Genomic DNA, 26,831 nt, shown 5'->3' on the forward strand with positions numbered 1-26,831 from the left:
GAACAAATGGCCTCTTTAATCCAATGAGAGATGGATGCCTTAGACCCTTTGTCCCCCTTCTTAGGACCACCAAAGTGAATGAACAAATGATTGTAACGTCGAAAGTCATTGGTAACTTCCAGGTACTGCAATAAGATGCGTCGCACGTCCAAAAGATGAAGGTCCCTGTCCTGAGAGGACTCCCGCGACCCCTAAGGGAACCCTGGAAGCTCTACAGTCTGATTGACATGAAAGGCCAATACAACCTTCGGAACAGTGCATGACACCCTATCGTCGTAGATCCGAAGAAAAGGGTCACGACACGACAACGCCTGTAACTCTGAAAACAGATGAGCCGAGCAAATGGCCACCAAAAAGACAGTTTTCAACGTCAGATCCTTCAGCGAAGCTCTGCAGAGAGGCTCGAAAGGGGGACCTCAGAGTACCTGAAGCACTAGGTTCAAACTCCAATCTGGACACACAGAACGGACGGGAGGCCGTAAATGTTTAACCCCCTTGAGAAACCGAGCAATATCTGGGTGCACTGAAGTGAACAGCTGTTAAACTTTCCAATCAAAGCACCCAGAGCCGCCACCTGAACACGAAGGGAATTGAACGTTAACCCCTTAGCGAGCCCCTGTTGCAGAAATTCCAGGACCCGTGGGACGTCCACTGCTAATGGATCGCAGGAACGCTGGTGGCACCACGTGTCAAACAGCTTCCAGACTCTAACATAGGCCATAGAGGTAGCTGGACGTCTCGCCTGCAGGAGCGTGGAAATGACCTGTTCGGAATAACCCTTCAAGCTTAAACGTCGCCTCTCAAAAGCCAAGCCGCAAGAGAAGTGATCCTCCCAATCCGAAAATATGGGTCCCTGCCAAAGCAGATGTGGCAGATGAGTAAGCTCCAAGGGACCCTTCTAGAGCCATGCGAACTAGATCCGAGAACCATGGGCGACGCAGCCACTCTAGCACTACGAGAATCACCCTTCCTGGATGAAGTCCTATCCGACGGAGAATCCAACCGATGAGGGGCCATGGAGGGAAGGCATACAGTAGAATTCCTGTGGGCCAAGGGCACACCACAGCGTCGAGGCCTACCGAGCCCCTCTCCCGACAACGGCTGAAGAAGCGATCTGTCTTCGAATTCGCCTGTGTTGCCATCAGATCTAACTGTGGTACACCCCACCTGGTGCAGATGAGGTTCCACGCTTCGAGGGACAGCTCCCACTCTCCTGGGTCGAGCCGTTGTCTGCTGAGGAAGTCCGCCTGAACGTTCTCCACTCCTGCAACATGAGAAGCGGCAATCCCCCTGAGATGACGCTCCGCCCAGGTGAACAGGAGTCACGCCTCGAGCGCTACTGCGGAAATTCTCGTGCCGCCTTGCCTGTTGATGTAAGCCACAGTCGCATTGTCAGAGAACACTCATGCCATTCTGCCCTGGATCCAGGGTAGGAGTGCTTGCAGGGCAAGTCGAACGGCTCTTGTCTCGAGACGATTTATAGACCAGGATCCTTCCGTCGGCGACCAGAGACCTTGGGCGGACTTGTCTGCACACACTGCTCCCCAACCAGATAGACTGGCATCGGTGGAGATTATCAGCCAATTCCGGGGGGTCCAAGTCCACCCCCCGTTCCAGATTGTCGCTCGAAAGCCACCACGACAGACTCTGGATTCTGGAAGCAGTAGCATTGGTAGGTGGAACTGCTCCAACACCGGACTCCATCGTGACAAAAGCGCACGCTATAACGTTCGTAAGTGAGTGAACACCCACGGAACCAAGTTTAAGGTGGAGGTCATGGAACCCAGGACTTGTAGATGAAGACAGACTGTCGGATTCTCTCTCCAGAGAAGGGCGTGGATTTGGCCTTGTAACTTTGTCATTCGGTCCGTCACCAGAAACACTTTGCCCCCACGCTCCCAAGTAAATCAGCTCGAGTGGGGTCCAAGTGACTCTTCTGCACATTAATGACCCACCCGAGGGACTATAAGGTGAACATCACCATAAAAACTGATCTCTCGCAGTCGTCACGTGACTTTGCACGGATCAATCGTCCAGATAAAGATGGCCTAGAATTCCTTCCTTGCGAAGGAAGGCTGCAACCACCACCATCACACCTTGGTGAAAGTTCAAGGAACTGTGGCGAGTCCAAATGGGAGGGCTCGAAATTGGAAGTGCTGCCCCAAGACCTTGAAGCGCAGAAACCTTTGGTAGCTCAACCGGATTGGGATGTGCAGGTACGCCTACGTGAGGTCCAGCGACGCTAGAAACTCCCCTTTCCATATCGCCACCATTACCATCCTCAGGTTCTCCATTCGAAAACAAGGAATCCGAAGACAACGGTTTACCTTCTGCAGATCGAGGATGGGACAAAACATGCCCTCCTTTTTGGGGACCACAAAGTAAAACAGAGTACCGGCCTTGACCTTGCTGTGCCTCCGGAACTGAGACAATAGCTCTGAGCTCAAGAAGACATTGCAGGGTCGCCCGCACCCCCTCGGCGCTTGATGTCAGAGGCCAAGTGGGACTCCACAAAAACCTCCCGAACCAGTCGCGAAAACTCTAGAGTGTAGCAGTCTCTGATCACTCCCAGGATCCAGCAGTCCGAGGTAATCCTTGCCCATTTCGTGTAAAAGATGGATAATCTGCCTCTGACAGCTTCGACAATGGAATGGGTGCTCGTGGCTTCATTGGGAGGGTTTACTGGAGCGGCAACCACCGCGAAAGGACTGCTAGCGTCCCAGAGTTTGTTTAGGACCAGAAGGTGTAGTATATCTGGCGGCTGGATACTGGCGAGAATCTTGAAAACGAGCCCGAGGAGATCTTCAAAGAAGGTTTTTCCTCCTATCTTCCGGCAATTTATTGCCTTTGGATTCCCCGAGCAGCTTAACCAACTTAATCGAGGTCCTCCCCGAAAAGGAGCTTGCCCTTAAAAGGGGAGATTACAAAGCTGGGAATTTGAGGACAAATCCGCTGCCCAATTGCGCAGCCAGAGGAGTCGATGCGCCGCCACCACTGATACCATACTTCGAGCCGATGTGTGCACCAGGTCCATAAAGCGCATCCGCAACATAAACGATGCTCGCCTCCAAACGGGCAGCCTGTAGCGGCTCACTGCCACCGGACCCCGACATGGAAGCAGAGTCCTGAACCCAGCACAGGCATGCCCTCTGCATAAAGCTCACGCAAACTGACACCCGAAGACGCAAAGCGGCAACTTAAAAAACCCGCTTCAGTTAGATCTCCAGTTTGCGGTCTTGCATGTCTTTCAAAGCTGCAGCCCCCGCTACTGGAATAGTGGTCTTTTTTGTGACCGCCGCATCCACCTTCGGAATCTTCAGGTGGTCTAAAACATCTGTAGACAGGGGGTATATTTTGCCATAGCCCTGCCAACCTTCAGCCCTGAATCCGGAGCATCCCACTTGCGGGTTACCAGCTTGAGGACCTTCTTGGGCAACGGGAAAGAGGATGTAGGACCCTGAATGCCATCAAGGACAGGATTAACCCCTTCATTGTCAGATTCTTCCTGAGAAACCTTAAGGCCCAGAACATCCAAGACCTGGGGAATTAGGGGCCGCAGCTCTTCCCGTTTAAAAAAGCGGACCTCGCTGGGATCATCTCCCTCAGCGGGTGGGAGATCACCACCATAGGGATCATCAGGATCAACGTCCCCTGGATCTGGAATCAGGTCTAGGTCTGTCCCCGGAGTCATCCCTGGGGTTGTCGAAGTGCCTGAACCCACATCTGGATCTTGTGGCACCTAAAGAGGCTGCTCCCCTGGACGCTGCTGCGGTTCTGCAACCCGTGCCTTCTTACCAGGGGGCTCTGACAGATCCACCGATTGTCGAACCCTCTTAGGTGCCGCATGCCTCCTAGCTAGAAAGGCCTGGTGCATGAGTAAAATTAATTCAGGGGAAAATTCTTCTGGGTCCCCTCCCCCTCCGGAGAATCGCATGGAGTGACATCGCCTGCGAGATCCTCCCCCATGGGGGCTAAACGGGTGAAGAATCTTCATCCCCCACTCCGCAGCATGAGGCACCCCCCCCCCTACGGGGAGGGTCGACAAGTCCCGATGAGCCCTCCATGCCTAAGGCACAGGTAGTGCACATGGAAGCTGAATCCAGTGCCTGACTCTGCGCCCCAAACCAGCAATTTTGTGCAAGGGCCATGATACAGACCGCCCAGCCACGCGGTCGAACTGTGAGGGGAAATGTTGCTGCCGGACAAAGGCGCGCTCTCCGGCAGCCCAAATAGCACGAGCAGTGCTGAAAACGCAGCGAAACACGGCGCAAAGCCCAACTCACCCTCTCCCTTCAGGAAACACCCCGGAGCCCTGGTAGCTGAAGGAATACGCTGCCAAGCTCCCGAAACAGCTGCTACAGGCAGTCCCCCACTGCACCAACTCCTTATCTCAGAGGAAGATTGCCACCGGCTAAACTTAAAACTTTACGGAGCCAAATTAGTGCAGGAGGAGAGGGAGCAGGTAAAGCAGCCTTGGTGAGGAGTAGTCAGGAGCCCCTGGCCTTCCACCACCGAGCTAAAGCGGGTGAAACCTAGACAGGGGTGTCCAACCCCCCGGACGCCAGGCTTCCACTGAGGGATGGCCCACAAAGGTGCCTAACACCTCAGGAAGCAACCTAAATCAAAAAGAAAAACCTCTTTTAAATTCTAAAAAAAATAACTAAAAAAACTAGGAAGACTGCAGGAGTGCATCTCTACCATCTGCTGGAGTCAGAGAAATACTGAGGGACTGCAGGTGGCACTTGTATATATGGCAGTGCCAAAGTTTTGCTCTCTGACTCCACCTGCTGGTAGGGATACACAACCCACTTCTCTGGACTGATTTGGGTATGTTCAGGAACCCAAACTGCTTTGTGACGAATCAAGAGCAGGAATGTCTTCAGCACCAGGCAAACCGCTTGGGCTTCCAGGTGATTGATGTGCCATTGAGATTGAGCTGGTGACCATTGTCCTTGTGTAGACTGAGTCTGGCAAACCGCTCCCCAGCCGGAGAAGCTGGCGTCTGTAACAATGATCCACTGGGGGGTTTCCAGGTGCATCCCCTTCAGCAGGTAGTTGAGCGACAGCCACCACTGAATGCTGGAGATGGTAAAGTCTGAGAGCAGTAAAGGCGCCTGAAACTCCCCAGAGGCCGGTTTTCAGCGGGACAGTAAAGCTTTCTGTAAAGGACGCATATGTGCGAAGGCCCATGGAACCAAATCTATAGTTGAAGCCATAGAGCCCAGGACCTGCAGGTAGTCCCAGGCTGTGGACACAGAGAGAGAACAGATGTTGCAATTGAGTCATGAGCTTGTGTGAACGGTCCTCGGGAAGGAAGACTTTGTCCTTCTGTGCATCGAAGCGTGCCCCTAAGAATTCCAGGACTTGAGAAGACTTGAGGCTGCTCTTGGAGAAATTGACTATCCAACTGAGGGAGCTGAGAAGCGACAAAACTTTGTTGACTACCACCGCGCAGAGATTCTCTGATTTCACCGGAATGAGCCAGTCGTCCAGGTAAGAATGGACCAGTACCCCTTCCCTGCAGAGGAAGGCCGCCACCACGACCATTACCTTGGTAAATGCACGGGGGACGGTGGTAAGGCCAAACAGGAGCGCCCGAAACTGGTAATGATGCCCCAGGATGTTGAAGCGTAGGTACTTCTGATGTTCCAGGCAGATGGGTATATGGAAAGAAGCCTCCGTCAAATCCAGAGAAGCTAGGAATTCGCCAGTGCGAACCGCCGCTATGACCGCCCTGCAGGGTTTCCATCCGAAAATGGGGGACCTTGAGTCTCTATAAGTTTATCTTTAACGACTCTCTTGAGGTCCAAGATTGGTCAGAAGGAGCCGTCCTTTTTGGGAACCACAAAGTAAATGGAATACTGGCCTAACCCCTGCTCCTCGAGGGGGACAGGGACGATGGCTCCGAGCTGCTGAAGCCTGTCAAGAGTTTGGCACACCACCTGTTGCTTCCGAGGGGGTCCGCAAGGAGAGATAAGGTAGCGATCTGGAAGAGACCGAACAAACTCTAAAGCACACCCTCGTTCTATTACTTCGAGGACCCACTGATCCGAAGTAATCTTGACCCATTCCTCATGATAAAGGGAGAGTTGGCCTCCTAAGTTGGGAATGGAGGAATGGGCTGGTCGCATCTCATTGCGAGGACTTTGGGGCAGATCTTTGAGGGTTTCCATCCCAGAATGGTCGTCGTCCACGAAAGGAATGAGACCACGATTAAGATCTTGTAGAGGGGTTTCTTTGTGGAGCACCCCACAGCCTGTCGTACCTGCGCTGTCCCCTGAAACGAGAGCGCGAAGGAAAAAAGGATTTGGATGGTTTAGGGTGATCTTTGGGAAGCTTATGAATCTTGTTGTCCCCTAAAGATTTGATAAGCTGTTCCAGGTCCTCCCCGAAGAGAAAGTTACCTTGAATGGGAGAGTGCCCAACTGCGATTTAGAAGAGGAGGCTGCTGCCCAATTTCGCAACCAGAGAAGGTGCCTGGCCGAGACAGCTAATACTATGGATCTGGCCAGAACTCTGAGGAGATCATAGAGGGCATCAGCCCCATATGCAACCGTGGCTTCCAGATGTTCCGCCTCTGCAGATGGGAGGTCCTGGGTGCTGAGTAGTTGTTGAACCCACCTAAGGCTTGCCCGTTGCTGAGACTGCTACAGATCGTCGCTCGAACGCCTAGTGCCAGAACTTCAAAAATTCTTTTGAGGGAGGAAGTGACGTCACTTCCCATGCCGGCTGCTTCTTAGCGGAGCTCTCTGCCCCCGGAGCGTTTTTAGCAAAAAAAACCGTGAAAACCCACCCAAATCACAGCGCTTTTGTGGGCATATGACAGCGGACAGCAGTGGATCCATGGCGACGAAAAAAAAACCTGTGGATTTCGCCAAATTTTCCTACTCTAAAGGAGGGGATGCGCCGGACCTCCAGGGCCCTAAAATGGCGGCGGCTGCCGAGGAGGAGGATCCGGAGCTTGAAGAGCCAGATCGGGACTTCCTGGACCCAGAGCGGCCCCTCCAATCTGAGATGCGATCTTGGTTCATGGAGCTGAGGCGTGACATTAAAGGGTTTAAAACAGAAATCACTGAGACCTTGCAAGAAATGAGAGAGGACAACACGGCCCTTGGCCGCCGAGTGGATGAAGCGGACCTTCGATTGGACGAGCACGAGGAGCGCTGGCAGCAGCAGCAACTGGAGGTTACAGCTTTAAAATCCACACAGACAGAATTGGAGGACAAACTCGAAGACTTGGAGAACAGATCCAGACGTTGTAACCTACGCTTCAAGGGCATTCCTGAAAGAGAGGAATATCAGGACTGTGCATCCACTATTCAACAAATCTGTTATTGGATTCTTGGGACTCCGGAGAATGAAATTGGGGGTGCTACATCTGACCATAGGATAGAGCGTGCACACCGGGCCCTGGGACCCAAGACTGGCAATAGGACACGTGACATTGTACTCTGCTTTCACTCTTTTGTTTATAAAGAAAAAATTGCAGCAGCAGCTAGGAAGCAGCGAGTATGGAGCTGGGAAGGGAATTAAATCTCCATCTATGCAGACTTAGCTTCCAGCACCCTCTGCAAGCGAATAACTCTCTGCCCAGTCACCTCTGCCCTGGCTACTGCATCCATATGCTATAGGTGGCTGTTTCCTTTCAGCTTATGGTTCCAAGTGGATGGGAAATCTTATAAGGTCCGCAGTTTGGATGCAGCGGTGCAGGCTCTGAAGGAAGCGGGAATAACAGCGGATATACCTGTGCCAAAAGAGGTGGTTCCCTCCAGTTCTAAACCAGCAGCCCCACGCTGGCAACGTGTCAACAAGGGTGGCCGCAGACTTCGCAAGAATGCCAGTGATACCGGGGTGGCTGAGACTCTCACCTGATTTGCTTAGACAGTCTGCTCGTCATGGTTCCTTCTGACTGGTTTCAAACTGGCTGCTCATTAAGTTTAGATTTCACTTACATGTTCGGTTTTATACTGGTGTGGGTAAATTCAGCTGTAATTGCGTTTGACACTGTTACAGGATCATTAGCAGGGTTGCTCCGGGGGTGGGTGGAATCTGCTCTCCGGCATGGTTTCTTCCTCCAAATTTCTTCCTGGAAGGAGGGAAACCTTCCAGGGTGCTCTATGGGTGGGGGGGGGGGGGGGGGGGTATTTTGCTTCACATTGAATGGTTTCTCACACATGTGGAGAGTTTTTTGGGAGTCAGTATGGCTTTGGGTTCCCCACATGTTGGGGAGCTTTAGGGCCTTTTCTATGGAGCTGCAGGGTTTGAGTTTTCCCTTTTGGCACAGAATGCGCAGGTTACTACGGTCCACGGCGATGGGATATGGGCTGGGAAGAGGGGAGGTGATGGGACACCTAAGAACATGGCCGCGATTACCTTCCTCTCCCTTAATGTTAAGGGTTTAAACTCTGGCAGGAAAAGGAAGCTTTTATTTCAGGAAATGGAAAGGTTATCTGCCAAGGTGATTTACTTACAAGAAACTCACCTACGTTAGCGTTATGAGGGCCTATTACGTTCTGATAAATACCCGAATCAATTCTGGGCGGCAGCAACACCTGATTCCAAATATTCGGGTATGGGTATTTTAGTACACAAGGATATTCAATTTGAGGTACGGAACATGTTTCCTGACCCCCAGGGCAGATATCTTCTCCTTAATGTGCTTTTGGGTGGGGAGTATTATACCCTTTGTTCGGTGTATGGTCCTACTTCTCAGAAGGAAGCTTTTTACACTAAACTGTATAAGATTTTGGCAGATCATGTGGAAGGAAGTGTTATTTTGGGAGGGGACTTTAATTTGACGCTTAACCCCCGTCTCGATAATTCGGCGGGATCCAGTTCTGACCCTGCCCTTGCTCGGAAGGCGTTCAAACAGGTCCTCACGCTTATAGCCGGGGTGGATGTCTGGCGTTCTCGCTTTCCCAACTCCCGTTGCTATACCTACTTCTCGTCCCCGCATAATAGCTACTCGCGCTTGGATATGTTTATGCTTGAACGGATCAAACTTAATGCGGTAACAGCGGTAGATATTGAGCCTATAGTTTGGTCTGACCATGCACCTATTTGGTTTACATTAACTACTGGCCTGTCTGATTCAGGTCAATGTTTTTGGCGGCTGAATGACTCCCTGCTGGAGGATGATACCTTCCAGAAGCAGTTGGCTCAGGAAATTCAAGAATTTATCAGTCATAATGATACCGGAGAGGGTGGGGGCCGGGACCCTGTGGGAGTGTTTAAAATGTGTAATACGGGGTTCCTGTATCGCGCAGGCCTCTTATGTTAAACGACAGCGAGAGCGCCAGACATTACTGACAGCCCTGTCTAGGTTGGAGCGGGCCCATATGAGGGATGGAGCTCGCTCTCCGCTATGGGGTTCCATTCAGGAATTGAGGGACAAGATCATGGCTTTAGATTCTGCTCATATAGCCCATCAATTGGAATTAGCTCCACAGCGATTTTTTGAGGGTGGGAATAAAGCCGGGCGTTATTTAGCTCACAGTCTTCGACGGAAGCAGGCACAGGCCACTATTTCCAAAATTAAAGATACTGAAGGGGGGCTTCTCACTGATAACCCCTCAATTAGGCATTGCTTTCATAAGTTTTATTCCGCCCTATATCGTGGGGACACAGACATACAGGCAGCTTCGATTGAGGCCTCTCTCGGCTTCCCCTCCCTACTCTGACAGCAGCCCAGAGGCAATTCTTAGACAGGGACATCACTGCCATAGAACTTCAGGAAGCTATTGACTCCCTTAAATTGGGAAAATCACCTGGTCTCGACGGGTATACTCCACGGTTCTATAAACTATTTGTTACGGCCCTCACCCCCCTCCTGTTGAAATTCTTTAATTCCCTGAGGACGGGGTCTACCTTGTCTGCACAGGCAAATATGGCGGGGATCACACTATTAGTTAAACCTGGCCGGGACCCCTCAGTCTGCGGTTCATACAGGCCCATTTCTTTATTGAATATTGATGTCAAACTACTAGCCAAAATTCTGGCGAACCGCTTGAACTGCTTTATAACTCACTTGGTGGGAGCAGATCAGGCTGGTTTTATCCCTGGGAGAACCACTGCTGATAATGTTCATAAAATTATGGACACAATCTGGTACGCCCAAAAACACAAAATCCCTGCAGTGGCTTTGTCAATTGATGCCGAGAAAGCATTTGACCGAGTGCATTGGCCTTACCTCTTTCAGACACTGGAGTATATGGGTTTTGGCTCCTCATATTTACAGTGGTTGGGACAGCTTTATCATTCCCCTAGGGCCTGCTTGAAGATAAACAGAGGCTACTCAGCTCCATTTGATGTGGGCAGAGGGACCAGGGCAGGGCTGCCCGCTGTCACCTCTACTCTTTGCTTTATTTCTTGAGCCGTTTGCTATTACTATCCGTGGAAACGCTGATATCTCCGGAGTGACCATAGGTGACCTCTCCACTAAAATTTCCCTGTATGCCGATGACATCTTGTTTACGCTCACCGACCCAGCCAATTCTCTCGACTCTGTCATGGCTGAGATGGAGGCCTTTGGTAGGGTCTCTGGTTTCACAGTTAACTGGGATAAATCAGAGGTTCTAAATATTAATTTACGTTCCCATACGGCCCGTCGACTTCAGGAGCTGTTTCCATTCAAGTGGGCCAAAACCCAAATTAAATATCTAGGAATTCAGCTTAGTGCTACGCAAGACTTGCTAACCATTAACTATACCCCACTTTGGAATAAATTATCTAAGGATATGGAAGAGTGGAGTCGCTACCAGATATCTTGGCTGGGTCGAATGGCTGCTTTCAAGATGAATATCCTCCCGAAATTGCTGTACCTCTTTCAGACGCTACCAGTTCTGGTTTCTGTATCTATGTTAAAACAATGGCAGAGACGGTGTATGGCTTTCATTTGGGCAGGTAGGCGGCCCCGGGTAGCCCGTAGAGTACTCACACAACCTAAATGTAGGGGTGGACTGGGAGTACCGGATCTTCTCCGTTACTACCGTGCCGCTCAGTTCAAAAAACTGGTAGATTTGCACTTATCCAGACGACCGAAGCAGTGGGTGCTCATTAATCAGGAACTTATAGGATCTGTTCCACTTTGTAGTCTTATCTGGCAACCTAAGCACACCTGGACGGTGGACCCGGGTGCGGTGCTACCTCCCTCCACACTCATGCTACTCTATTTATGGCACCACTATGGCACTTCCCTGGTGGGCAATAGGACATACCATGCAAGTACAAATTTATACACCAATAAAGCCTTCCGTCCGGGCTCTGAGAGCTCGGCTTTCTTAGAATGGAGGAGACGGGGCATCAAGACATGGGGACATGTTTGGGGTTTGGCAGCTTTACGCCCTTTTGCTGATCTCCAGCGAGCCTATGACCTACCTGAGTCGGCCCTGTACTCCTATTTGCAATTAGCCCATTTTGCTAAGGCCAACATGCTTTCTTCCCAACTTGCCCAGGGACCATCTGATTTTGAGATGTTATGTGAGAAGGCTCATAGTTGTACTACAATCTTATCCAGGCTTTATCAATTGTTATTGTCCCAGAATCCTCCCACTTATACCTTTCAGAAGGCTTGGGAGCAAGACCTCCGGGTATGCTGGACCCCCCGGATCTGGAAGTCGGTATTTCAATGCCTGGGTAAGGGACATATTGCTGCCTCTCTTATTGAGAACTCTTATAAGATGTTATATCGCTGGTACAAGTGTCCTTCCCAGATACATAAATTCATGCCTCTCTACCCAGATACTTGTTGGCAAGGCTGTCTGGAGGAGGGCACGTTCTATCATATGTGGTGGACCTGTTCCCATATCCAGGTAGTTTGGGGGCTATTTCAGTGGCTGTGCAATTTTTTTCCAGGGATGCCATCTCTTACACCGGAGCAGGCGTTGCTGGGTTAGGCCCCCCTGGGTTGTTGCAGGATTCCAATCAGTTAGTTCAGTATATATTCACTGCTAGTCGTTGTGAGATAGCACGTTTATGGAAAGCTCCCAGAACGCCAAAGATAGAGGACATTCAACACAAAGTGCGGAAGATCTTTTTATTATCCAAAATTACAGCATTTAAACATAAGAAAGTTTCTCGCTTTACATCAATTTGGCACCCTTACCAAAAATGGCTTTCTAGTGTATCCATGGATTCTTCGGCTTAAATATTGCATTTGTAGCGGAACCCTTTAGACTTATATACTCCTCTCGGGAATAATCTTAAAGGCTCATCTATTCTCTACTGTGTGATACCATTCATACTATTCTTATCTCAACATTATTTTGTAAATGTGAAGTATGGGTGGGTGGGGGGAGGGGTGGATTACCTATATTAAACATGAACAACTTGGTGTTACAATTAGGTGATGAATAACCTACTTTTGTTAACTGTTTCGTTTTATTACTAATGATGTTTACTATGAGTACTTATCCTACTTACTGTCTGGTTTGGTATGTAGGTTTCATTCTTTGTTTCAATAAAAACCTTTAATAACAAAAAAAAAAAAAATTCTTTTGAGATGCATTTCCAACTTCCAATCCTGAAGATCTTTTAAAGCCGTGGCTCCCACCACTGGAATGGTGGTTCTTTTGGTGACCGCAGAAACCAAAGTGTCCACTTTAGGGACTTTGAGCATCTTCTAGGTATTGGTCTGGGAGGGAATAGAGCTTGTCCACTGCTCTGCCTACCCATAGGCCGGATTTGGGAGATTCCCATTCTCGGAGTAGTAACTGCATTAGCATAGGATGAAATGGGAACGTACATGGGGGGTGGGGGGGGGGGAGGGGTGTCTCAGTCCAGTCAGGACAGGATCCATATTATTGGAAGCCGGGATACTTGCGGTTTCATCCGGAAGGGCATCTATCCCCAGTTCAGCCAGGACAAAAGGAATGAGCGGCTCTAGCTCCTCCCGCTGAACAAGCATAAAACCCACGGGTCGTCTCCCTCGACCAGTGGATTCTGATTTAAAGTATCTAAGTCGGGGTCTGGGAGCTGAGGTTGGGGGGGGGGGGGGGGGGGGGTTAGGAGGATCTGGAGGGTTCGGGACCCCTGGCATGGTCCTGACCTGGATAGACCCCTGAGAGTCAGGGAGTTTGGGTCCCTGTTCTATAGACATCCTAGAAATCTTTGCAGGTGGGGGGGGGGGGGGGGTCATCCTGCTGCTGTAAGCTAGCAACATAAGCCTTATGAATTAAAAGCACAAAATCTGTGGAAAAATGCTGAGGGGTTTTCCCTGGCATTGAAGGAGAGGGCACATCGTGGTGGGGGTCAGGGCCCATATCAGGAAGATCCACGGGGCTTAAATCCCGGGGAGATTGATGAAAAACAGAATCCCTTCCCCCCTCAGGCAACGAATCAGCCGCGAGACCTGGAGACAAAATGGACGCCGTTCCCGCGGTTTGCAGGTACGGAGCAGTTCTGGCAGCGCGTTTACCGGCATGAATCCGATTCGCTGCTGAAGAGAGCCCCTCCCCACCGGGCAAACAATGAGAACAAACCCCTTCGCGGGAGAGCCGCGAAGCAGGCTCCCCGCACGCCACACAGAAGAGAGATCGTGGCATAACATCGGAGGTGGGGGGGGGAATTGAGGAACTGCCGCTGAAAACAGCAACCCCCTTCTGTGCCTGGCTGCGAGCGGGAGCAGAAGAAAATAGCCCTGCGCTCTGCTCTTTCCCCTGAAAGCTGCTAGCTTTCTGCTATAATTGCTAGTATGTAGCTTTTTTATTTTTATTTATTTTTTTTTAAAGGTACAGAGGAATTTTGGCTTCTCTGTCAGCAGTGACATCTCAGGGTTCTGAACAGGGGAGGGACTGGACCACCAGTATCACCCCACAGCCAGGCAATTGTTCACCGGGAAGGTCCTAGGCTGAAGAAAGCAGAGTTGCTTACCTGTAACAGGTGTTCTTACAGGACAGCAGGATGTTAGTCCTCACAGTGGGTGACATCATCTGATGGAGCCAATCACGGAATACTTTTGACATAGTTTCTAGAACTTTGACTGGCACCTACTGGGCATTTCCAGCATGGTACTAGCCCTGTATCCAGCAGGGGTCTCCCTTCAGTCTTATGTATAGTAAAAAGAGTGTGCGAAAAATAAAATAATAAATCGCAAGTGTACCCAACTCCGCGGGGTGGCGGGTGGGTTTTGTGAGGACTAACATCCTGCTGTCCTGTGAGAACTCCTGTTACAGGTAAGCAACTCTGCTTTCTCACAGGACAAGCAGGATGGTAGTCCTCACATGTGGGTGAATAACAAGCTGAGGACGCCCGCGCATGTACCGAAAACATTCAAAGACGTGCAACAGGCACAACACGGGTGATTCTTTAGTATACGGGCAGCCTGAATATCCCAGCGGGTGTAGAAGGAAGTTGGATATTATGCTGAGAATAGATTGCGTAGAAAAGACTGGCCACAGATAGAATCTTGTGTACCAGCTTTGTCTATGCAATAGTGTGCTGCAAAGGTATGAAGAGAACTCCAGGTTGCAGCCTTACAGGTATCAACAAGAAGCACAGAATGAAGGTGCGCAACAGAAGTTGCCACTGCCCTAATGGAGTGCGCTTTAACTCGTTCCTGAAGCGGAAGGCCTGCATGCTGATAGCAGAAGGAGATACAGTCCGCTAACCAGGAGGACAGGGTCTGATTTCCAATGGGGATTCCCAGCTTAAGCTTATCAAAGGACACAAAAAGCTGGGTGGATTTCTTGTGTCCTGCAGTGCGTTCCAAATAAAAGGCAAGTGCACGTTGACAGTCCAAGGAATGCAGAGCTCACATAGCAGGAAGTGAGTGGGGTTTCGGAAAGAAAGTAGGCAGTACTATGGATTGATTTAAATAAAATTCAGATACTACTTTTGGTAGAAATTTAGGATGAGTGCGAAGGACCACCCGATCATGAAGGAATTTCGTGTAAGGGGGGTATGTAACCAGCACCTGTAGCTCACTGATCCTGCGAGCAGATGTTAATGCCAGAAGGAAAAGGACCTTCCAAGTGATATGTTTCAACTCGCAAGAAGGTCCCAAGACGGGGTCGGTGGACGGAGAGGAGGCTTCAAGTGAAGCAAGCCTTTCATAAAGCGCACTACCAGGGGCTGTGTCGAGATAGAGACATCCCCGTACCTCTATGGAATGCGGCGACTGCACTGACATGCATTCTGATGGAAGAGGTTTGTAAACCCGACTGAGAGATGCCAGAGGTAGTATAAAAACTGATTCGTGGGGCAAGTAAAATGATCTAACTCCTTGGAAGTACACCACAAGGAAAATCTTTTCCATTTCAAATAAGACCTTCTAGCAGAAGGCTTTTGTGAAACCACCAGGACCTGAGATACAGATTCCAAAAGATTGAGAGGCTGTAGGATCACCCTTTCAACATCCAAGCCATCAGTGACAAGGCCTGAACGTTGGGGTGGCGCATTTGGCGTTCCTCTGAGATATGAGGGACGGGTCCTAGCCCAGAGGAATCTGTGAACACAGAGAGAGATCCCGAAGGATAGGAAACCAAGCTTGACGTGGCCAGTAGGGGGCTATGAGAATCATTAGACCCTTGTCCATGCGTAGCTTTACGAGAGTCTTGCTGCTGAGAGGAAGTGGTGGGTAGGCAGAAATGAGACCTTCCCTCCAGGAGAGGGCAAATGCGTCACGAGGTGGAACGTTGCGACTTCGATGGAGAAAGCAGAAGTTGTCCACCTTGCGATTCTGCAGAGACGCGAATAGGTCGATGGTTGGATGCCCCCACTTCTGAAATATTCTGTCCACAACTACAGGGTTGAGGGACCACTCATGGGGCTGGAACTCCCGACTGAGATTGTCCGCTACAATATTGTCCACACCTGCCAGGTAGGTCGCTCTGAGAAGCATGGCCTGAGACAGAGCAAAAGCCCAAATCTGTGCTACCTCCTGACAAAGGAGGTAGGATCCTGTTCCTCCCTGTTTGCTGATGTACCACATTGCTACCTGGTTGTCAGTCTGGATCAGGATTGTTTTGTTGGACAAAATCTCGAAACGCAAAGAGAGCATATCTGATCGCTTGGAGTTCCAGAAAATTTATTTGATGTTGTGACTCCTCTACCGACCAGGTTCCCTGAGTTTGTAGGTGGTTGACATGTGCTCCCCACCCTAGAGTGGAAGCATCAGTTGTCAATACTATTTGAGGTTCTGGAGTTTGAAAAGGTAGACCTTGAAGCAGATGGGACTCCAGGATCCACCATGCTAGTGAGAGACGAAGCCGCCTGGTGATGTGGACAATATTGAACATTGAATGATGTGCTTGTGACCACTGGGACTTTAATGTCCACTGAGTTACTCGCCTGGCTCGACGAGCCATAGGGGTAACATGGACGGAGGACGCCATATGCCCCAGCAAGACCAGTAGATGACGAGCAGTCGTGGGTTTGACGAGATCTTATGTTCTGTGCCAACGACGCCAGTGTGTGAGCTCAGTCCTTGGGAAGAAAAGCTCTTGCTTGGATCGTGTCGAGATCCGCTCCGATAAAGGAGAGGAACTAAGATGGAATCAGGTGAGATTTCTGGTAATTTATTAGAAATCCCAGTGAGAGTAGTAGCTGCACTGTAAGGTGGAGGGAATGAAGAACTCCTTCCGATGACTGAGCTCTCAGCAATCAGTCGTCCAGGTAAGGACAGACATGAGTGCCCAGTCTTCTTAAGTATGCAGCTACTACTGCTAGGCATTTCGTGAAAACTCGAAGGGCTGACGCTAGGCCGAATGAAAGGACCTTGTACTGGAAATGTTGGTTTCCGACAAGGAAGCGGAGGTATTTCCTGTGAGACAGGGTAATTGCAATGTGCATGTACTCGTCTTTTAGGTCTAGAGAGCAAAGCCAATCCCCCTGTTGAAGAAGGGGAAGCAGAGAGCCCAAGGTTACCATCCGAAACTTCTCTTTCCGAAGATGCTTGTTTAAGGCCCGTAGGTCTAATATCGGGCGGATCCCTCCCGTCTTTTTTGGGATTAAAAAGTATTGGGAGTAGAATCTGTGCCTTCTTTGGGCAAGAGGAACAGATTCTATGGCATTTGCTTGCAGCAGGGAGGATACCTCCTGCTGCAGTTGGTGACAGTTGTCAGAAGTGGGCCACCCCGGCCAAGGTGGAGTATCCGACGGGATGGAGAGGAAATTTAGATGGTAGCCTTGAGCGACAACTGCTTGCACCCAGCGGTCGGTGGTGATGTTTAGCCATTTGGTGGAGAAGTGGCATAGACGGCCGCCTACAGGTAGATTGGGTAGCAGAGGATGGTCTTTGCTCTAAAGTCTGAAGTCAAAATCCCGCTGCAGGAGCAGGTTGGGAAGATGCTTGAGCTTTTTGAGCTCGAGGCTGGTGCGGTGTAGACTTCTGGAAGGCCCAGGCCGGGCAAGCCCGAGACACCGGTGGATAATATTTATTGATCCTGTAAGACGTCCATTTAGTATCATGCCGGAATTGTCAATTGGATGAAGTGGAAAGATCTGCCTGGGCCGCCAAAAGCTGTCGGAGCATTTCGCTATTGTCCTTCAACTGGGCTACCATCTCTTGGATTTTATCTCCAAACAGGTTATCCCCTGTGCATGGAAGGTCAGCCAAAGGGTCCAGTACTTCAGGACGGAAATCAGAGGACTTCAGCCAAGCCCAACGGTGGGCGCTGATGCCCACCGCAGACAAACGGGATGCTGTGTCGAAGACATCATATGCTGAGCAGACTTCATGTTTGCCCACGTCGAATACCTTCTTTAGTATGGAATTCAGTTGGTCTTTAAGCTGTTCTGGAAGGGACTGTCCGAAATCCTGTAGCTGTTTAAACAGGTTATGGTTGTACTGCGTCATATATAATTAATATGACGCAATACGCGAGATAAGCATGGCCCCGTGAAACATCCTGCGGCCTAAAGCGTCGATAAATTTCTGCTCCTTTCCAGGTGGCGCAGAGGAATGGGGCTTTGGACGCTTGGCCTTCTTTTGGGCGGACTCCACTACCACCGACTGATGAGTTAATTGCGTCTTCTGAAACCCCGGGGAAGGTTGGACCAGGTAAATAGTGTCCGTCTTACGGTTCACTGGGGGGAACCGACCCAGGATGCTCCCAGTTGCGCTGCATCAGATCCTGCAGCACCTCATGAACCCGGACAGACTTGATTTCCTTTGGAGGATCCAGGAATTGCAACACCTCCTGCATTTTATGCCTGGAATCCTCTTCCATCTGTAGTTGGAACGGGATAGTCTCTGCCATCTCCTTTATAAAACTAATAAAGGATAGATCTTCCGGTGGAGACTTGCGCCTTTCATCTGGAGGAGACTGTTCTGACGGAACTTCTGTTGAATCTTGGGAATCTGTCGAATTATCCGTCCAGGGATCATAGGGTTGATCTCCTGCATCCCCCAGTGGTCCAAGTAGGTGTTCTTCAGCCCGAGGGTGAGGTTTGAGTGGAATCTGCCCCGGCATTGATGGACCTGGTCTCGGCATCAAAAAAATCATGATCTGGCACCGGTACCAGATACACGGGCACCGATGGTATCGGGGACTTAATCAGTGGCCTCAATGGTGGAAGACCAGACAGTCCCAGAACAAGTTCCGTCAGAGGCACTGATGAGCAGATCCAGCTTGTCCAGGAGAGGTAGCGGCACCGGAGGCATCAGTGCCAGTTCCCGCACAGGCACCAGCGTCTGTGTTGCGGGAGGCCTTGGATAGCCTGGACCACAGCCTCTTGCACCATCCGGTGCAATTCCTCTCATAGCGCTGGAGTGGTGAGCCCCAGGTCCGGAGTAGGAGGCACTATGGGCAATACCGTCTAACCGGTCCCAGTGGAGTCTCGGTAGCCCCTTCCACCGAAGGCACGGACGCCTCTGTGCATCCGGCTTCGAGGGCGCAGGACGCTCCTCGGCCCAGGTCTTCATCGGTGGTTCAGACGATGGCTCCACCGACGAAGCGGAAGGCACTGGTCTTTGATGTTTGTGTCTGTGCTTCTCTTGGTGCTCCCTTTTCCCGACTCTGGCATCGACAAAGTCGATGCCGATAACTGGACAGCGATCAGGAATCTTCGGCCTCGGATCAATGTCGATGCTTCGGCGATTGAGTCTATGGCGCCTGTGGAGACTTGCGATGGAATAATAATGCCATCTTTTCTAACAGTGCCTTACGGCCCTTCGGAGTCATTTGGGCACAGTCGGTACATGTCTCTACATCGTGCGACGGTCCAAGACATAACACACAGACCAAATGCGGGTCCGTGATTGACATAGTTCTCGGACAGTCAGGGCATCGAAAACCCCCCCATCGTGGCCGTCGAAAAATTTAGGCCAGTCGCAGTTGGCGCCGACAAGGCCTACAGAGGTCCCCGCCGGGAACAGACCGAAAAACGGTGGTAAACTTACCGGACGACTCTGTATTCGACGGCGCAGAAGGGAGACCCATAGGGGATATAAACGTTTGCAAGTTTTGAAAATAATTTCCTGAGGAAAAAATTCCAGTCAGGAACTGTGAAGAGCTCCAAAAATCTGCGTGGCTAAAGTTGCGAGGAAAAAAAAAAAATAAAGAGACTGAAGGGAGACCCCTGCTGGATGCAGGGTTAGTGCCATGCTGGGCATGCCCAGTAAGTGCCAAAGTTCTAGAAACTTTGTCAAAAGTATTCCGTGATTGGCTCCATCAGATGATGTCACCCACATGTGAGGACTACCATCCTGCTTGTCGTGTGAGAATCAAGGGGGAAAAAACCCCCTAGGACCATATAAGAGTAAGGAGACAGTTCTGGTTCTCCTGAAAATAAAAAACTTTTTTTTTTTTAAATGGCTTGAAATCTTATTTGTCAAATACTTGCTTGATCCTGAAGAAATATAGAAAGAGGAAAAGAAAGAACTTCCTCAAAGAATGAAATTGGCTAAAAGACTGGGAACCGCAGGTTCTGCCACCTTCATCTGCTGGAGACAGAGGAATACTGAAGGGATGCAGAGGGAGCCCTGTCCTGATACAGGATACCCTTCGAGTTTTTCTCTGTCTCCATCTGCTGGAAAGGAGGCTCAACCCACTGTCTGGACTGATCCAGGTACGTACAGGGAACAATGTTCTGCAGATGTTGGACCCAACGAAGCCCCGCACGCAAAGAAAAGCTGCTGCACATAGCAGCTCAGACCCCCAGTGCAGAAACTTCAAATATGCTTTTGAGCTGCACCTCAGGCTTAAGGTCCTGTAGGTCTCGAAGTGCCGTCGCTCCTGTCACCGGGATGGTGGTCTTTTTGGTTACAGCAGACACCGCCACATCCATCTTAGGCACTTCTCAACAGATCCAAAGCCTCCTCAGGCAGAGGATACAGTTTTTAATCTATGGCTTTGCTGAGTTTCAGCCCCAACTCTGGAGTGTCCCATTCACGGAACAGTAAATCAGTGATGGACAAATGAAAGGGAAAAGACTTTGTCGGCCCCCGGAGACCCATCCTGACCGGGTCAATGTTCCCCAATCGGGAATTTTTCTTAGTTACTTCAATACCTAATTCTTCCAAAACAGCAGGGATGAGCGGGTCCAACTCATCTCTTCTAAAGAGACAGATCACCTTATGTTTCATCTCCCTCCATGCCATGTGGTTTGACCTGGTCCAAGTCGCTGTCGGGATCCGTCCCAAGTGGGGGCTTGTCCCCCAAATTCAGGTCCTCCAGGCCAGAATCCGACGAGGACACATCGCCCGCCGGATGGGGCAGAACGACGGAGGGACCATGGTAATGGAACATCCCCTTTCTCTGGAAGCAGAGGCTGCTTTGGACCATGCGCCCCAGAGACCAGCACGGCAGCTCCTGGCCCCTCTCTTGGTAGCTTTGCTGGCTTTACATGCTTTGTGCAGGAGCATAATAAAATCCGAAGAAAATGAGGGAGGAGTCAGAATCCCCTTCAGGGTTCTGCCCCTCCTCGTCAATGGAATTCTCTGCCTGCTTGCCCCCTCAAGGGGCTTGAAAATGCGGCGATAAAGGTGGGGGGAAATTCCCCTCCCCCACCATGGCTAGTTCAGCCACGTGAAAAGACTGTAAAATGGCTTCCGTTCACACGCTGAGCGGGAACGGTTCTGGGGTGTCCTGCCGCAGCCACCCCAGCCTCCCTGGCTCGTGGCAAGGCTTAGAAACGCTGTTGCCAGTGGCGGCAGACATTCCGTCCCCCCGGGGAGGCAGGCGGAGCAAAGGCAGTCTCTGGAGCCGCACGCGCGTCTCCACATGCCTTGAGGGCTGCTCGCCACGGCATGAATAAAATAAACGGGGGCCGCACTAAAAGTAAAAGAACACCGACTGTGTCGAATGCCCTCCCCCAGCGCAGCCCGATAAAAGAGAGAACCCGCACAGTGACACACTCTGCCTCTATAACAGGAGAAAACAAAGTTGAAATTGTTTTTTGTTTTTTTTAAACCTGTTTGATGTCTTCCTGGGTCCTCTGCCTCTGAAAGTGAGTGAGCCGGGCTCCCCGGTATCACCCCAAATCCTAGAGGGGGCGGAGCAGACAAGGAGGTCCTCAACACCTCGCTCCAAGTGCCTCAAATGCCAGGGGGGGAATAGTCCCCTCGGGACCTACCAACCCCCTGGGAGGCTCTGAAGGCTGTGTAGAAACTAAATTCTTCTGTCTTCTTCTAAATTGTATTTTTTTATTTTTTTTTTTACACAACTGACTAAGACTAGAATGTAGGTTTTGCACCTCCACCAGAGTGTCAAAACTTCTCTGTCTCCATCTGCTGGAGAGGAGGCAAAACCCAGGAGTCTGGGCTGATCCGGGCATGTACAGGGAATCATCTTTATTTTAAATTCACATCTTTTTATTTCTAGGTGGTCAAAATTATGTTTCACTTTAATATATTTTGCAAATCACTTTTTATAGCATCAGAAAATATTTTCAATGTTGAGTTCAAGATCACAGTGATGATGTAAAATAATTGGCATCATGAGGAAGATTCTACATACCATTTCAGCATAAATGCAGCCTAAACTCCAGATGTCAACAGCTGTCGAATAGTATTTGCAGCCCAAAAGAATTTCTGGAGCTCTGTACCACAGAGTGACCACCTGGGAAGGACATGGGATGAAAAATGAAATGTGGAGAATTTGTCTTTCAAAATGACTATTGCCAGCATGTTTTCATTTGAATTATTTCTTTTTTTTTTTTTTTTTTTTTTAAACTCAGCAGATTCCTTCCACTACTCTGGATATGGAAGAGCCAACATACATCAAACTGGGGACATTTTGCATAGTAGTAAACAGTTCCTTCTGAGTCATCAGGTTAGCCATATCCTCTTTGCTAACATACCGTAATACTTTGTTTGTAGTATTCTTCTAATCTACACAATTGGAAAAATTGGTTCTTACCTGCTAATTTTCTTTCCTGTAGTACCACGGATCAGTCCAGACTGTTGGGTTATGCCTCCTGTCCAACAGATGGAGACAGAGACATTTTTGACTGACACTGCCCTATACCCTGAGGTGCCACCCTGCAGTTTGTCAGTATTGAACTATACCCAAGCCAAATAAGAAGGAACCCATTAAACAGATAAACAACGATAACCACCACGATAAACTGATTCCCCCCAAACTGAGCAGAGGGCTAAGGAACTTCAAGAAAATACATAATAAAAATAAAGCCCACACACTCAACCCGTGCGGGACTTGACCTGAGATTATCTTCCTGGTAAAGAAGAACTGATCGAGCAGACTCGCCAAACACTCTAGTCTGAATTAGGCGGGCCTCTGGACTAATGGGATGTACCCAAGCCTCCCTACACAGGGTGGGAACCAGAGAGTCCCGCTTGAAGCACACTTTTCCCAGAGCCCTCAGAATCTGGGGCCTGGACATCCAAACGGTAATGTCTGGCAAATGTGTGCAAAGACTTCTACGTCGCCGCCCTACAAATCTCCTGCAGCGAGACCTGTTGACACTCGGCCCAAGAGGCCACTTGTGACCGGGTAACATGCGCCCGAAGACCAACCGGGACAGGATGGCCTTGAACAATGTAGGCAGAGCTAATAGCTTCCTTCAACCATCTCGCAATGGTGACCCTAGAGGCTTTATGCCCCTCCTGGGGCTGCTCCACAAGACAAAAAGATGATCTGAGAGGTGGAAACTGTTAGTCACTTCTAAGTAACGCAACAGAGCCCACCTGACATCCAATTTCCTTAAATCCTTAGCAAGAGGAGAGGAAGAATCCAAATCCGGAAAAGAAGGGAGCTCCACCAACTGATTCAGATGAAAAGTAGACACCACCTTAGGAAGAAAGGAGGGAACCGTTCTCAAGGATACTCCCGAATCCGTGATCCGTAAGAAGGGTTCCCTATAGGACAAAGCTTGGAGCTCAGATACCCTCCTAGCAGAACAAATAGCCACAAGGAAAACCACTTTCAAAGTAAGGTCCTTTAACGCAGCCTGCTTCAGCGGTTCAAACAGAGATGCACACATCGCCTTCAGGACCACATTAAGGCTACACGAGGGGCACGGATTCCGTACCGGAGGATGCAAATGCTTTCCCCACCCCCCCCACCCCCGAAGAGAAAACACCACGTCCGGATGTGCTGACAGGGTAACCCCCCCCCCACACCTTTCCGTGCAGACATCAGAACACCACCACCTGAACTCTTAAGAGGACAAACCTTTCCCAAGACCATCCTGTAAAAAGGCCAAAACCTCCGCCTCCGTGGCCCGGATAGACACCAGTTCGCGCTCCGTACACCAAGATTCTAAGATCCTCCACACCCTGACATACGCCAAGGAAGTGGAAGTCTTCTGGGACTGCAGGAGAGTGGTAACAACTGCATCTGAATATCCCTTATTCTTCAAATGCTCCCTCTCAAAAGCCAGGCTGCTAAACAAAAGCGATCCACCTTTTCCAAACGGGGCCCTGACACAGAGACTGCAGCATCCAGCAAAACCAAAAGGGCACATCTACCACCAGGTTGACAAGATCTGTGAACCAGGGCCACCTTGGCCATTCCGAGCCACCAGAATTACGCTGCCTAGATGAGTCTCTATACGGCACAATACTTTGCCGATCAAGGGCCACGGAGGAAACATGATCAGGAATACATCCAACGGAGAACTCAGGCTCTGTCTCCTTCTGCTCCTGGCTCCCAATGTCTCCTTCTGCTCCTGGCTCCCAATGTCGGCTGAAGAATCTAGGAGCCTTGGCGGTGTGGAATGTCGCCATAAGATCCATGCACAGCATGGCTCACCTGCAGCAGATTAGCAGGAAGGCCACCTCAGACAGCTCCCACTCCCTGGAATCCAGCTGTTGACGGCTCAGAAATCCACCTGAACGTTGTCCTTGCCTGTGATGTGTGAAGCTGCGATCCTTTCTAAATGCAGGTCTGCCCAGTGGATTAACTCCTGGTCTTCCAGAGCAACTAGTCGGCTCTTGTTGCCCCCCCCCCCCGGTGATGAAGGCCACTACTGTTGCATTGTCGCACAGAATTTGTACTGATCTCCTTGCACCAGGGGGAGAAGAGCCTGAAGGGTAAGGCGCACGGCTCTGGTTTCCAACCAGTTGATGGACCATGAAGACTCCGTCACGGACCAATGGCCCTGCACTGATCTGTCCTGACAGACCACCCCCCCAACCGGACAGGCTCGCATCTGTGGTTACCACTGTCCAAGAGGGAACTTCCAGGTCCATCCCCCGGCGAAGCTTGTCTGGGAGGAGCCACCAGGAAAGACTGGACCATGCAGAATCTGTAAGAGGGAGTGGAATCTGAAATTGCTCAGAGAGGGGATCCCATCAGGAAAGCAAAGCTGATTGAAGAGGTCTCATGCGCAAAAGCCCATGGAACCAGTTCCAGGGTGGAGATCACTGATCCCAGCACTTGCAGATAATCCCAGATCCTGGGTATGTGCATAGCCAGCAATGAGAGAACTTGAGATTGCAACTTCTGAATCTGCTCCTCGGTGAGCGACACCTTGCCCAATCGAGTGTCAAAAAGAGCTCCTAAGAACTCCAGGTTCTGGGAGGGGATCAGATGACTCTTGGCCCAACTGATTATCAACTCCAAAGACCACAGGAGACGCAGGGCACGACTGACCACCTCCCAGCAGAGAGTCTCAGACTTCGCTCAAATTAGGCAGTCATCCAGATAAGGGTACACTAGTACACCCTCCCTCCGGAGAGCCGCTGCCACCACCACCATCACCTTGGTGAAAGTCCTGGGGGTCGTTGCAAGACCAAGGGCAGGGCGCAAAACTGATAGTGCTCCCCTAGGATCGTGAACCTCAAAGAACCTTTGATGGTTGGGCCAAAAACCTATGTGCAATTAAGCCTCCATCAAGTCCAAGGATGCCAGGAACACCCCCTTGTGAACCGCTGCAATGACCGACCGTAAGATCTCCATACGGAAACACAGGACCCGGAGAACCTTGTTTACCTTCAAGTCGAGAATGGGCTGGATCGTGCCCTTTAGCACTAAAAAGTAAATTGAATACCTGCCTGTCCTTCACTCCGCCGGAGGCACCGGCACAATGGCTCCCAGATCACAGAGACAGTGTACGGTGACTTGCACCGCCAGGTTCTTCTGTTCGTAAGAGCATGGGGAGACGAGGAAACGATCTCTGAGTGGCCAAGCAAATTCTAAAGCGTAACTGTGACTTACAAGGTCTAAGACCCACTGGTTGGACGTAATTTTGGCCCACTCCTCGTAAAAAAGAGTCAAGTGGCCTCCTATTCTCGGAACAGAGGAGAGGACCGGCATCGCCTCATTGGGAAGACTTCCGCTTCTCCCGTTCCTTGGGAAATCCCGCTTCTGCCAAGCCATCAGCCTCGAAAGGGCTGGTTCCACGACTGCTACCTGCCTGAGGTCTACCTGGAAGACAAACCTGATGATCCGGAGGCTTGAAATCTCCGGTTCCCTTGAAAGTGGGAGCGAGAGAGGGGAGCATCCTTTGGTTTCAGCTTGTCTTCGGGCAATTTGTGAACCTTATTCTCCCCCAAGGATTGGATCAAGTTCTCCAATTCCTTACCAAACAGCAATTTGCCCTTAAAGGGCAATAACCCCAGCTGGCCTTGGAGGAAACATCCGCAGATCAATTCCTCAACCAGAGGAGTCTGTGAGCAGAAACAGCAGACACCATGGTTCTAGCCAAAGTGCGAAGCAGATCATATAAGGAGTCAGTGCTGTAGGCTACAACGGCTTCCAGACGTTCCGCCTGAAGAGCATCAGACTCCGACAAAGAATTGTCCACCTGTAATTGCTGAACCCAGCAGAGGCCCGCTCTTAACATAAACCTGCTACACATAGCAGCTCTAGCCCCTAAGGCAGAAACCTCAAATATCTTTTTAAGATGAAGTTCAAGTTTGCGGTACTGGAGATCCTTTAATGCTGCCACCCCGATCATCGGAATGGTAGTCTTCTTAGTCACTGCCGACACCGCAGCATCTAACTTTGGGATCTTTAGAAGTTCCAGGGCCTCATCTGGAAGCGGATACAGCTTATCCATCGCTCGACTAACCTTAAGCCCTGTATCTGGTGTATCCCATTCCCGGAAAAAGCGGTCACCGACATATGAAACGGGAAGGATCTAGTCGGGCCGCAAAGGCCCAGCATGACAGGATCCACAGCCCCAAAACGAGAGCTCTCCCTTGGAGCCTCAAAGGAAAATTAGTTTCTTACCTGATAATTTTCATTCCTGTAGTACCACGGATCAGTCCAGAATCCTGGGTTTTGCCCCCCCTCTAGCAGATGGAAACAGAGCAGTCATCAAAACAAACTCCACCTACAAATAGACTGGTACCACCTACAGTCCAGCAGTATTACTCAATGTCAAAGCAGAATGGAAATCTCAAAACCATTATAACTATATTAAGTAAAAGAAACAAACCTGTCCACTGAACCCTCCCAGGACCTGAACCTTGATAACCACTTGAG

At 50.3% G+C, this 26,831-nt stretch overlaps 1 protein-coding gene across 3 annotated transcripts in view; it reads right to left on the reverse strand.

The window, feature by feature from the left end:
* The window catches only part of CDK2 (cyclin dependent kinase 2), a 155,254-nt gene that overhangs the window by 66,814 nt on the left and 61,609 nt on the right, over positions 1–26,831 (reverse strand). For 2 of the 3 annotated variants that reach the window (XM_029594765.1, XM_029594766.1), the window contains exon 5: positions 21,897–21,998. The exons of the other annotated variant lie outside the window; for it this stretch is intronic. In XM_029594765.1, coding sequence (XP_029450625.1) covers positions 21,897–21,998 — 102 coding nt within the window. The remainder of the gene's footprint in view (positions 1–21,896; positions 21,999–26,831) is intronic. 3 annotated transcript variants of the gene reach the window in all.

This window comes from Rhinatrema bivittatum, chromosome 3, assembly GCF_901001135.1.
Source record: "Rhinatrema bivittatum chromosome 3, aRhiBiv1.1, whole genome shotgun sequence".
NCBI classification, from domain to species: domain Eukaryota; kingdom Metazoa; phylum Chordata; class Amphibia; order Gymnophiona; family Rhinatrematidae; genus Rhinatrema; species Rhinatrema bivittatum.